This window comes from Phasianus colchicus, chromosome 2, assembly GCF_987193195.1.
Source record: "Phasianus colchicus chromosome 2, bPhaCol1.hap1.1, whole genome shotgun sequence".
Lineage (NCBI taxonomy): Eukaryota > Metazoa > Chordata > Aves > Galliformes > Phasianidae > Phasianus > Phasianus colchicus.
In genome coordinates this window covers 26,655,760-26,668,711 of record NC_143437.1, presented here as the reverse complement: position 1 = coordinate 26,668,711, position 12,952 = coordinate 26,655,760, and the positions used below count along the sequence as shown (strand labels likewise).

The window sequence follows — 12,952 nt, the reverse complement described above, 5'->3', positions numbered from 1 at the left end:
GGATTCAACCTTATCATCCCCAGCCACAAGCTCAGTAACATCAAAACACTCCCTAACATACAGAGCCACACCACCACCCCTTCTTTCTTGCCTATCCTTCCTGAAGAGCTTGTAGCCATCCATTGCAGCACTCCAGTCATGGGAGCAGTCCCACCATGTTTCCGTAATGGCGACTAGGTCATAGTTTGCCTGCCGCACCATGGCTTCCAACTCTTCTTGTTTGTTGCCCATGCTGCGTGCATTGGTGTAGATGCACTTCAGCCGAGCCCCTCGCCTCATCCCTAATCCCATTGCCGCTCCCCCAGGCTCATCTCTAGCAGGCCTGGTTTTATCCCCTACCCCCTTCATATCTAGTTTAAAGCCCTCTCTACAAGTCCTGCCAGCTCTTGGGCAAGGATCCGTTTCCCCCTTCGAGACAGGTGAGACCCATCAGCAGACCCCAGGCCAGGAGCCGAGTAGACCGCCCCATGATCAAAGAACCCAAAATTCTTACTTTTGCACCATCCTTTCAGCCATGTGTTTATAAGGTGTGTTCTTCTGGTCGTCTCAGCGTCCTTCCCTGCCACTGTAGGAATACAGGCAAATACTACCTGTACGCCTGTTCCTTCAACTAACCTCCCCAGTCTCCTGAAGTCATTTTTCATAGTTCTCAGGCTTCCGTCAGTGACCTCATCACTGCCAGCCTGGACTATCAATAAGGGATAATAATCGGAGTTGCGAATCAAACTAGGAAGTTTCCTGGAAATATCCCTGACTCGGGCCCCAGGGAGGCAGCACACTTCCCTGCGGGTGGGGGCAGGCCGACATATTGGGCCTTCTGTTCCTTCTAGAAGGGAGTCTCCTATGACTATTACCCTCCTTTCTTTTCTGGAGGAGGCAGTTATTAAGCGTGGAGCTGGATGCCTCCTCTTGGGAACACTTGGAGGCAGTTCTCCCACTTCACCCTCAACCACCGCACCCTCCAGTTTCAGGGCTTCAAACCTATTACATAGAGGCACCTGGGGAACCGAGGTAGGTCGGGATGGGGGTCGCCCGCATCGCCGAGCTGGGACCTGATGCCATTCCTCCTCTGCCCTCAAATTAGCTCTCTCATTTCGATCGTGGCAAGGGAGAGGGTCCACTGCTGTTTGGGGGGTGCAATCTCTCTGTCTTTCACGCAGAGAGTCACACCACCAGTCTATCTCCCGCTCGCACTCTCTGATGGCTCTTAATCTCCCTACCTCCTCCCTAAGCTCCACCACCAGGCTGAGAAGCTCGTCCACCTGCTCGCACCTTGCACAAGTGGCATCCTTCCCATTCTCCCCTGGCAGCAGCAGGCTCAGGCACTCCCTACAGCCAGAGACCTGAACTGCTACATTTCTTGGCAGGCCCTCTGTCTGGGTCGCCACAGTCCTCTTGGGGGAAGCCCGCCGCCTGGTAGAGACCATGTTTGAACCTGCGGTCTCGAGGTCTGTCAGTAAGAGAGCTGATCACCTGAACAAAGACAAGGACAAGGCACTGATGTGTCCTGCCACAAGTCACAACTCCCACACCAGCTACTGCAGTAATGTATGAGCAGTGTGGGCTGCGTTCACACTCTGACCACCCTCTCCGGTGTCAAAGGCGGGTAACACCTCGTTCTCACCTGGAGCGATATGTGGGCAGGAGCCGGCTCCTGCCCTCCCAAGAGCTGCTTTTAAATTCCCAATGAGCAGTCAAGGTCAGGTACAAGAGATAAGGGCCAGCTGTTTAAATTATACCGCGATTTGGGCCAGCTCCACCCCTGCTGCCTCAGCAGCCCGCCCACAAGCTGCCAGCTCCCGGCGCCGACCACGTGCTTTTTGCTGCCTTCAAAACCAGCCCTAAAAAGAGCTTTTTCGTCGGCTTCTTTGCTATAGATCCCTTCCCCAGCGCAGTCTTACCTGCTCTGAAGCTGGTCTCCTCAGCAATGAAAAATGTATTATTATGCACCTCCAACCATGAATGTTCTCCAAAGCAACTTGATACTAAAACTCAAATCATCTGACTGGATGAGTTTTAACAGATTGTTATAGCAGGGCAAGCCAGGAATGTTATTAGAGTGGCCTGAGGCATGGTACTATTCCATGGAAACCAAATAACAGTTGAAAATTTGAAGTGTTCCAAAATTCATTTTCTCAAAGGGGATTTGTGGCACTGCTGAGAGATTAGAGCCATTCCTATTCAACCAGCTGTATTCCCTGTATTCACTTGTGCCTATTCTGTCTGAACAGTCAGGTTTATTCCACTGTGACAGAATACTAATGGGAGCTTCTGTTGTCTGGACTCGATGAGTTTTTCCTCCTTCCCTTAGCAGCAATGCATTTGCATAGTTTTCCAGGCTACAGCAGCAGTAGGAAATGGCTGGGTTGAAACTTAGTTAATGCCATCCAAACACGTTCCAGGTTTGTATTTTCAGTACCTGGTCCATGGGACTGTTCACAAGATTTGCAGCTTGTGTTCTGCAAAATTCAGCATGGGGTCCCAGTTTTCAGCACTGATGTAGCACTTTTCCTCTGCAGATGTCACAGTTCATTGGAAAGAGGGCAAGAAAAACAGTGTGTACCTGCCTGTGGTGCTCCCCAGATCCTCAAAAGAGATCTTTGCACATCTTTGTCTGACTATCCAGTCACTCCAGGAGCAGATGCAGTTTCTAAAAAGCTATAGGTAGTGCAGATCTGACACTAGACTGAACAGGGCTGCATTTTGTTTTTCATATCTTCATGAGTTTTAGAATGAAATTTAGGTACAAACAGGAAATAAAATCAGTGTAAGAGCCATGGCCAAAGTTTTTTGAAATTTAGATCCAAGACTTATGAAGTACCATCCAGACTTCTTTTGTTCCTCAGGACTTAAGGTCACTTGTCTGCCAGCATAATCCTAGTATGAACTGGAACAGCTGATCAGTCCCCTAGACTCTGTGCAGGCCAAATTGCCTTTGTGGCATTATTTATCAGGAGGTGGTTTGGGAGGACATATAGTTGGTGGCTACAGCTCATTTGGAGACTCCCAAACAGCAACAAAGCATTTTGAACTTGCTCTTCAAGCACTAAAAGTTAGTGATGGCATACTGAGGATTTGGATGTCTTACCCTCAGAAAAACCTGATTATAATTAATAACTTTCGGGGTTAGAGGTTACTATTGCGATTTCTGAAGGCTGGCAGCTAAACTTAATAAATAGAAAAAAGTGATAAAACTGCCCATACAGTGTCAAAACATTGATTTAAATTCAATAATTCTTTGTCTGTGTATGTGCATGTGTGTAGATAAATGTAAATATGGATAAGTAATCAAAAGCAAGAATGTAATAAAAAAAACAGAAAGCGTCTCAAATTCTCTTCTAAATCTCCACCAAGGAACATAGAAAATACAGTGTTGCTGTTTCTTTCTTCAGGATTTTTGTTGCTATTGAATGAAAAATATGAACTGGGATACACAATAATAGTGCCGTGGAAATGAAAATTAAAGGCAAATGAGAGCAAAAGGGATGAAATACTAACATACAATTGATCTGAATCTAGTGTCATTTACATTTAGAGTAAACTAGGTTTATGTTAAAACTGGTGCCTATAGCCTGTACCAGGGCTGTCTGGATTCACTACAGATTAAATATTATAAGGATATATATAAATTATAATATATTGCCCTTGCAGTACCAAATCAGCAATGACTTGAAGCTGTCTTTTCTTACAGCAAATTCACAGAATCACAAAGTCGCCAAATGTCTGAGGTTGGAAGACACATTTGGAGATCACTAGTCCAAGCCTGCTGAAGCAGGGACACCTAGAGCTTCTTGCTCATGATCAAGTCTGTTGGGTTTTGGATGTCTCCAAGGAATGAGACTCCACAACTTCTCTGGCAAACTGTGCCAATGTTCAGCAACGTTCAAGGTAGAAATGTGTTTTCTGTTGTTCAGACAGAGCCTCCTGTGTCTCAGTATGTGCCCATTGCCTTTTGACCAGGCAATGGACACCACTGAGATGAATCTGGCTCCATCTTCATTCCCTCCCACCAAGTGTTTATATACACTGTTAAGACGCGCCCTGAGCCTCCTCTTCTCCAGACTGTCTCATCCCTCTCAGCCTCTCCTTACATGAAAGAGGTGCCAGTTCCTTAATCCCCTTTGTGGCCCTGTACTGCGTATACTCTCTGCAATAAGCCTACATCTTGTACTGGGGAGCCCAAAGCTGGGTGCAGCTCCAGGTGTGGCCACACCTGTGCTAAGCAGAGGGGAAGGATCACTTCCCTTGACCAATGCTGCTCCTAAAGCAGCCCAGGTTGCTGCTGGCATGCTGTTTGCTGGGCATGGTGATGCTTGCTTGCAGGCTCAGCTACTCAGGAGGCTGAGCTTGATGGATCACTTGAGCTGAGAAGTTCTGGACTGTAGTGCACTATGCCAAGTGACCACAGTCATGCACAGCATGGTGATACTCAGGAAACTCAGGGTCACTAGGTTGACTAAGGAAGGGTAAAAAAGCCTAAGTTGGAAATTAAGCAGGTCAAAATTCATTGCAATAAAAAGAGAATTTGAGAAAGTATTAGCTGTGCATTTCAAATCTAGAAGGAAGTAAGTTGTTTTAAATGTGCTGTGTTTTTAAACTATTTCATGATAACTTGACTTCTTGAAATACATGGGAAGACTTTTGTCATATGTTCTGCTAACTGAATGGTAGCTATGTAATTTCTAAATTAGTTTTCTAGGCTGTAACCCTTGGTTAGAAGAGAATGCATTACCCTACCTTGCCACTGACACAAAGGGAGCATAGGTGAGTAGTTTAGGCAAGATACCTAGCCTTCAAGTATAGAATTAAGACAAACTTCCTGATCCCCATGTCACTCACCCACATACAAATACATTGGTTTGGTAATGTAATTTGCAATGACCAAGGACATACCTCATCCCAAGGCTGTGCAGCTGGGCACTATACTGTTGTGGCTGTACTTGCTTGAAGACAGCTTAGACACTGTTTCATCCTTTTGTGTGTCACCTTGTGTTTTTGCAGCGACAGTGAGAATGGTGAACACTGGGGCATTGCTGTTTCCCACAGGTGTACCACACTGTTTGGCAAATTTCTTCAGGATTTTTTCCAGCTACTCTTTTGGACCTCAGATAGGTAGTTGGGATTGACTTTTTTAAAATCACCAAGATTGCCAAATGGGCTGAGCAACAAACTGCACGTCTCATTCGACCTTCGCTTCCCCAGCAAGTATTTCTGTTGGCGCCATGCTTCACTGCCAACTAACTACACAGGTCACTTTCGCATATAGGATAGAGCCTGCTTTTAGGTCATATCTATCAGAACCAACATCAGCTCCAGGAATGTAGACATGGACATGTCTGAAGAAGCAAGCAGCAAGTTATGGTTGTTTTCAAGCCTCTTCTGAGGCAAGAAGAGGCCTTAGGGGTACATCTCAAAGTGTAAAACAGTGACCAGATTAAAGGAGATTTAGAGCACAGATTAAAGGAGCACTTATTAGAATACACATTAGAAGAAGTAGGACAACTAACACATTTTCTCAGGATGTGCTCAGAACCACGCAAGAATCATTTCAAAGAGCAGTGGCTTATGACTAAAAGAGAGAGTTTAATGGGTTTTTTTGGATATCGTATGTTTCTCGTCTTTACCACAGGCTTAGCCTTGCATGGACCAAGAGTCCAATTCCAGCACAAAGGGTGTTTAATTTCTGCTGTTTAAATGTTGGCATTGTTTGAAGCAGTGGAAAAGATTGTTATGTTATTCTCAACCCTCTTGTGCTGAATGCCCTTTTGGGTTAGCTTACACATGTTGGCTGGGTGGGAGTGAGTACTGTGATCAAATAATACTATTGTTTCCAATGCTTTATTTTCTAAACAATCCTATTGTCTTCAGTCAAGCTATTTATATGGATGAAGATCATTCTTGTAATAAAGGAATCTACTATTCAGTATATATTTTTTTAATTTATAACTAGGAGGTATATGGCCTTTTGGCTGGAAATATGTCTAAGCTCTAAATAGCTATATGATTATAATAAGATATATTTGAAATAAATTAAACATTCATACCGATCTCTCCTTAAAACATAAGTGTCAGAGCAGCTGAGATAACTGACTCCCACTGATTCAAGTTAATTAGATACTAATTACCCTTTGAGGATTTGAAACTGGAGCATAACAGAAGGCAAAATGTAACTAAAAGAAATGCATAACACGAAAATAATTATCATATTATAAAAATAACTTGTATTGCTTTTGTACCATATAATCTGCACTTACACGTCTCCTTTAAAATGATTTACTAGATTTATTAATCTGGTTCTACAAGTTTTTAGAATTCACACCTGGGATGGATCATATCATTTATATTGCAACAACCTCCTGAATTGAGTTTAAATTGGTTCACTTTACAAGAAAGGGTGTGACTTTTTCAACAGGTTCTATTTTTTTCCTACAAGTATATGATAATACAATCTACAGAATCATTCAACTGTTACTATAAAAGATAGCTCTTCTGCTAAGTTCTAAAAGCTGGCACCCAAATCAGCATATTGCAGTACCTGTTGGAGACAACACATCATTGCCTGTAATTAGGAACGAGATGTGTATTGAGCTCTGAGGTTAGCTGAGAAACTTTAAAAGAAATTGGCAATAATCAGCATTTAACTAAGTAAGATAAGGAGATGCATGAGGCTAGTCCCAAAATATAGCAGACTTTGACCCACAAAGCCAAATCTTCATTTCTAGGTGCCAAACACTGCAGTTGCAAACACCTAGCTTGTACCTGCAGACAGGCATTGAACTTCCAGTTGCCACCACAACATAACATTTTTGGTATTCTTTTGAGTGAGATGATTTTAGACACACTGGGTTTACCACTGAATCTGAATATTCTTCCCTTGGATTCAACAGAATGTAACAAATTCTTAGGTGCTCATGCAGTCACACTTTGTGAAACAGAAGCATTCAGGAAACTTTTCATGCTGGTTTGTTTTGTTTTGTTGTTGTTGTTGTTCACATCAAATGTATCATATTATTTAGCAACCTACAAAGGTTATATATACCAGCATCCTTAGAAGGACTGCTTTGTCTCATATGCCTTGGAATCTCCCCAAGCCACTCAGGTAAAAATTTAGGTGGCAAATCGCAGCTGCCCATTCAGAGATGGTCGTGAGTCCATCTTTTCCTGGGTTTGGCCCAGGCTTTTTGACTGCAGATAACTACAGTGCCATCTAGTGCTACTTTGCTGGTGCTGGTATGCTCTGCAGAACATTTCTGAGGACATTGCTCTATATTTGTTACTTCTAGCTCTAAATACTTTTAAATCATGAAAATGCAATCCATTTCCTCGGGAACATTTCCTCCCCATCCCTCTTTTTTTTTTTTTTTTTCCTTCTTTTTCTTTTTTTTTCTGGAAATGATAATGTAGGTTATATATATTTCTATAACGGATCTTTCAGCAATGCCATGAAATAAAATTGGCACTGAGCAGCGTGACTGTGTGGAATGGGGAAGGAACTGGAGATTATCTTGCAAAGACCATGTGTTCCCTCATATTCAAGATGTACAATTTTTAAAAATAGGAATGTGGAAGTTGCTCAGTGGAGTAAGCTTAGAGAAGGGGCCTGGGGCCTTCTGGAACGGCCAGTCTGGGTAAAGGGCTGAAGGGTACCAGGGAGGAGAGAGGAGATAACCCTGAATGCAAAGAGGATTTCTACAAATGAAGCCCAGCCAAAACAGAAAAGAAACTATTATTTACTATATATATTTGGGAGGCAATCTCTGTTGAAAAATCTGTAGAGATTCCACACACCAGGAGATGAAAAAGACTTCAAGACTTCCTATGTGATTCTGTTAACTAACATGCAGCTGATTTGTGTAGCAGTCATTCTCATCAACTCGCCCAGGGCACTGCCAAAGTAGGAGCCCTGAGAGGAGCTTGGTACAAACATGGGAGGACAGCTGCCCTAAAGGTAACCATTGCTGAAAATGTTACCCCAAATGCAGCTTTTGCCTTCCTGCAGCTTGGAGCAAGGCAGCATGCCTTCAGACAGCTAACGCTATATTTTTGAACTATTTTTAAAGTAATCATACAAAGAAGGTCCTAGTGAGAAACCAATGGGAAATAAGCACTTAGTGAAAACACTGCTGGGTTCCTGTCTACATCTGCAGAAGCTTTTAAATCTGACCTCAGGACATTTCGTGGCCAAGTAAACGTGCTTTGCGAAATGTGACGCTGATTTTAGGTACTGTTGTATAATGTGACCTGTGGCCTGTGTGATTAAAAGTAGCTGCTGTTGCCAGATGTTCCACGTGTCTCCCCAGGCTGCTTATTTTAAGTGCTGGCAGCATCTACCACCCAGCAGTCCAGCACCAAGTGGGCCAAGTGACTATTTCTGTTTTCTCAAAGATCTATAAAGCTGAGGTGTTTATCTGGAACAGTTTGAGGCCACGTCCGTGACAACAAATTTCAGGTATATAACAGGTTCCATTTAAACCGATGAAGTTTGTTCTGTGATTTTTCTCATCTTACAATCATTGTATTTCAAGAACTGCACTGGGATTCCTCTTGAAAAGTCCTCCTGGCACTCCCAGCATTCTCATTTTAACAGCACCTTCAATACCGGTCTAAAATTAGACTCTGTTCCTGAAATGAATATGTTGCTCTTCAGTACACAAGCCACAAATACAATCAATTATTTTCTAATATACTTAGTGCTGAATTAGTTTGAAGTAATACAGGAAAAATTGTTTTTTACCCCTTTTAAGGCCACAAAGTAAATAATAGAAACTGTTTTCTGTGCAATCTGATTGAAAGTTTTGGCATTATATTAGCCAGCAGAATAAATTTTGCCTGGTAGCAGAACTATAGGTAAGGTAGCAAAATAGACAAGATAGGAAATGTTATAAAACTCTAACTTAAATAAATATGTATCAAGAAATTAATGCAACGTACAAATCTAGATCTATTATTGCTAAATTTTTCAACTAAGAAATAGGCACAAACTTCCATATACTTGATACAAATGTCTAGACCTTATCTTACTCGAGTGAGTTCATGTCTGTTTAATAAGCAGAATGGTGCCAACAATTTTATAGAAAGCCCCACGTGTTGTTTTTTTCCTCTGGAATGTCTCCAAGCAAGTCACACTCTTCAGAAAAAAAAGTTTGGCCCTGATCCTGCCAAGACTTATGTATGTGTCAAGTTTTATGTGCTATGAAGATTTGAATGGAACTATTCAAAAAGCAAAACGTTAAGCATCTGCGCACATTCCACCAGCTTTCGGATCTGTGTTTGAAATACATTGATATGTTCTTAACCTTGCTCTCTAATGTGCCCTTTGTTTCTGTGCAGTGAGTACAGTCCACTGTTCAGTTTTTGTGTATCCAACACTTTCTGTAGCTGTTGCATTACTTCTCCAGCCTGACTTTCCTGGATCATTTCACAGGATCCTGTAAACTGCAAGAGTGTACAGTAAGCAGGGAACCTACATGGTCAATATTTTTCACAGATCAACACAATATTATGAAGCTATGACATAGAAGAATAGAAGAATTTCATACAATAAAAATTGCCTAAAATTCAATTTGCATGAGTAAGAATCCGCCCCCCTCCACCCTACCCCCTTCCCTTGCCCTGTGAGTGCCAACAACTTCTGTTTTAAAAAGTTTCCAATGCTGTTTCTGGAAAAAAAAAAAAAAATTCAAATGTGATTTGAGAATGACAGTCTGGTACCATCTTCCTGAGTCTGCAAAAGATAATTCCAGAGCCTCTGCTGCTGCCCAAAGCCTTCTCAAATTGCAAAGGAGTGAAAAATGGCTAGAATTTAAACTGATATGAGAAAACACTTTCAGATTTTGCTAGGAAAGTCTTGCGGAATGACAGTAAATCTAAGGTCTCCTCCTAAAGCTTTGAAGTGACTGCATAAGCTGTCTCAGAGATGCCCACCGTCTGTCCTGGACAGTGCTCAAATAGAGAACAGAAAACAGTGACTCCTAACCACGTCACACTGCTTCCTATTTGGAACACAGCACCGAAACTGGGGGAAAGACTGACACAGTTTAATTTAGGGACATTCTTACTGTAGGGAACCTGCTTTGGCAGGGGGGTTGGACTCGATGATCTCTGGAGGTCCCTTCCAACCCCTACAATTCTGTGATTCTGTGATTCTGTGAATTTTACTTTACATTCCGTGCTGGCTCTGATAAGAGGCTCAATTTTAGGACTATGCTAAATATGCAAGCAAACTACATACACTTTAATCTTTTCTTAAAGGTCAGGACAGCATTCCCATTGTGTCTAGGAAACATTTCACATATTTAATGAGCACTGTCTATGATATGTAAAAAAGAACTGACTGACAGTGTCACAGTTAAGCACAGTACACTACTGTCTCATTCTTTTAAATGTCAAATAGATGTTCCACTCTGGTATATTTCAAAGCTGTTAAGAGACTAAGATAGAACAGGTGTTGATCAATTTTTCACTGTCAAGAAATAAATATAACTTAAGGAACAATATAGAAACAGAAGGCTTGAAATATAAATGTTTCCTTCATCTAAGAGTTCTACCAGAACATGTCAACACAAGGATTTCAAATGACTTCTGAAGAGTCAGTGACATCTCACTTCACATTTTTACCACTAAGTGGTATTTTGCATATAAACTTCTCCCCTGTGATAGTGTTCCTAATGCTAACTTTTGATTTGGCCTAGCTTCTATCAGAAGGACTTTGGTCTTGTCTGCTTTGTTTTGTGAGAGTGAAAACCAAGACAGGCAGTGAAATGTGGGTGTATGAACTAATGGAGAAGAAACAAACAGCAGTGGGCCAAAGAAGTGGAGATTGGTGCAGAAGTAGCAGACATCCAGACTGCAGAGCTCAGGACATGACAGTGCCCTGAAAGATGAGGCCCTCCTTAGATGATGGGAGAAAGTAAGATTTTTGAAGGCTGTGGTTTTACTCTGTGACTCAGCCTCAAATGGCCACTTTGAAGAAGAATTAGTTTTTAAACTGCTTGAGAGAGGGGGGAATAGAAGTTGGAATCTCAGTGCAACTTGTGATTTGTTTGCCAACACAGAGTTTATTTTTCTGGTTATTGTTGGATAATATTAAGACACGTATCAAGCTGTGACTTGTTAAAGGTGTTCAGAAAGATTTCAGTCTCAAGCAAGGAAAAGATTTTGCCACTCCCCAGGTTCAATATTTAACTTGGCCATAGGCTGTCTGTCAGAGCAGTGGAAGATCCAGCTGGAACACAGGGGTTTGCACATGATCTCTGATAAAGAGAGGTGAGATCAAACCCAAAACTAAGCTGTGCAGAAGCCTGTAAATGTCATCTGCAGCCTAGTATCATATTGAAATAAAATACATTCATAGTGAACTCTTCTGGCTTTAAGAAAGACTCAGACATCCTGAAGCCTTAGAGCATGGCTGATCAGTTCCTGCAATCTCTTTGAGCTGTAGAGGCCATTTCCCCATCCAGCAGTGCTGCCTGGCCAGCCAGTGTGCAGAAGTTGAGAAGCCCTTCTAAGCGCCCGAGCTCCTGACTAGGGTTATGTCTGATGGCTCTGGGCAGCCCCTTCTAGCTCGCTCTCTCACGCCATCTCTTCCCCATCCCTTATCCTAGCAGCTTTAAGAGTGAAGAGGGAATCAGTAAATGTTTGCTGGATACCATCACTAAACTTCACAGGACTTGGGCTCCAGTGGGAAGGTGCTGCAGCACCCATGTCCCTAAGGAACAGGGTCCTCTGTAAGTTTTCACTAGTATAGCAGAAGGCTTCCAGAGTTAGTACTTCAAAGCAGCTGTGACGGCCAGTAGAGCAAGGGAAGGACAGACGGATTTATTTGATCTGTTCTGTTTCCTATTGTCAAATATCAGCGTGTGCACCTGTCAGTTTTCACAACTCACTACAGATGATCTGCTGTGGATTTGCTTTTATTTTGCAAAGTCGTGTGCTCTAGAGCTAATATCTTGCAAAAGGTAACCCATTTAACACTGCTGCCTAACACAACTCTCTCCCTATAGTTTCCTATCCTATTCACTTAATAGTCATAGATTCATTTTCATTCTTTTTTACAATTCCTTTAGCTTTACATAGTTCACTGATGTAACTCCAAATACTCTCCATCTGGACTATCACTTTGGCTTTCTATTTCATATTACTGGGAATTCATTTAGTTTTGTCAGTGTTTAGGTTTTGTTAAACTCTGCCTTCATTCTTTATTGTTATTTTTTTAAATTTTGGTGGTGAGTTGTTGGAAACTGTTAGCTGGTTTTCTGGGTGGGTTGCATTAATTTCTCATTCTCACTTGGAAATACCAAATGCTAAAACTTAACAGGTTGTGGCACAGCAGAGATGTAGCAGTTTTTCAACAGCCATGAAAAATGCTTATATTGAAGTTCTTTTCTTGTCCTCTTAATTCTTGTGGTGTACTTTTGTCAGACCTTGTCTAGAGAACTAGTTTAGATATGAATTTTCACAGCTGTTTAGTTGCGTTCCCATATGTCTGTAATTCCTCCTTAGTAATGGAATGTCTATTTCTGCATTTTTCCCTCATGATTAGGTAGTTTCCTCTCTCAGTAGTTTGAAAAATTATTGTTACTTAATATCAATAACATGGATTTCTATATAACTTCCCTTGTCTTACTGTAAGATTGTTATCATTCTATTCTTTCCCATTTTATCTCTACAATATGTGATAGAACTGACTTATCTACTTACCAAAGCACTTGAATAATATCATAGAATCACAAAATGGCCTGAGTTGAAAAGGACCACAATGGTCATCTAGTTTCAACCCCCCTGCTATGTGCAGGGTCGTGAACCACTAGACCAGGCTGCCCAGAGCCACATCCAGCCTGGCTTTGAATGTTAAATCCATCTTCTGTTTATGATTCCTATGCTCGCAAAACAGAAAGCAGTAAAGTCAGTCATTCCGGACCAGGTTCTTTTCTATTGTTTTCACATAAGTAAA

The 12,952-nt window shown here is 41.9% G+C and overlaps 1 protein-coding gene across 1 annotated transcript; it reads right to left on the bottom strand.

Annotated features, from left to right (window-relative positions):
* Positions 1-350: 350 nt before the first annotated feature.
* LOC149918904 (uncharacterized) lies at positions 351-1,927 on the bottom strand. Its single transcript, XM_090135173.1, has one exon. It carries the CDS (start codon positions 1,425-1,427, stop codon positions 351-353), a length of 1,077 nt encoding a protein of 358 aa, XP_089991299.1. The 5' UTR covers positions 1,428-1,927.
* Positions 1,928-12,952: the final 11,025 nt, after the last annotated feature.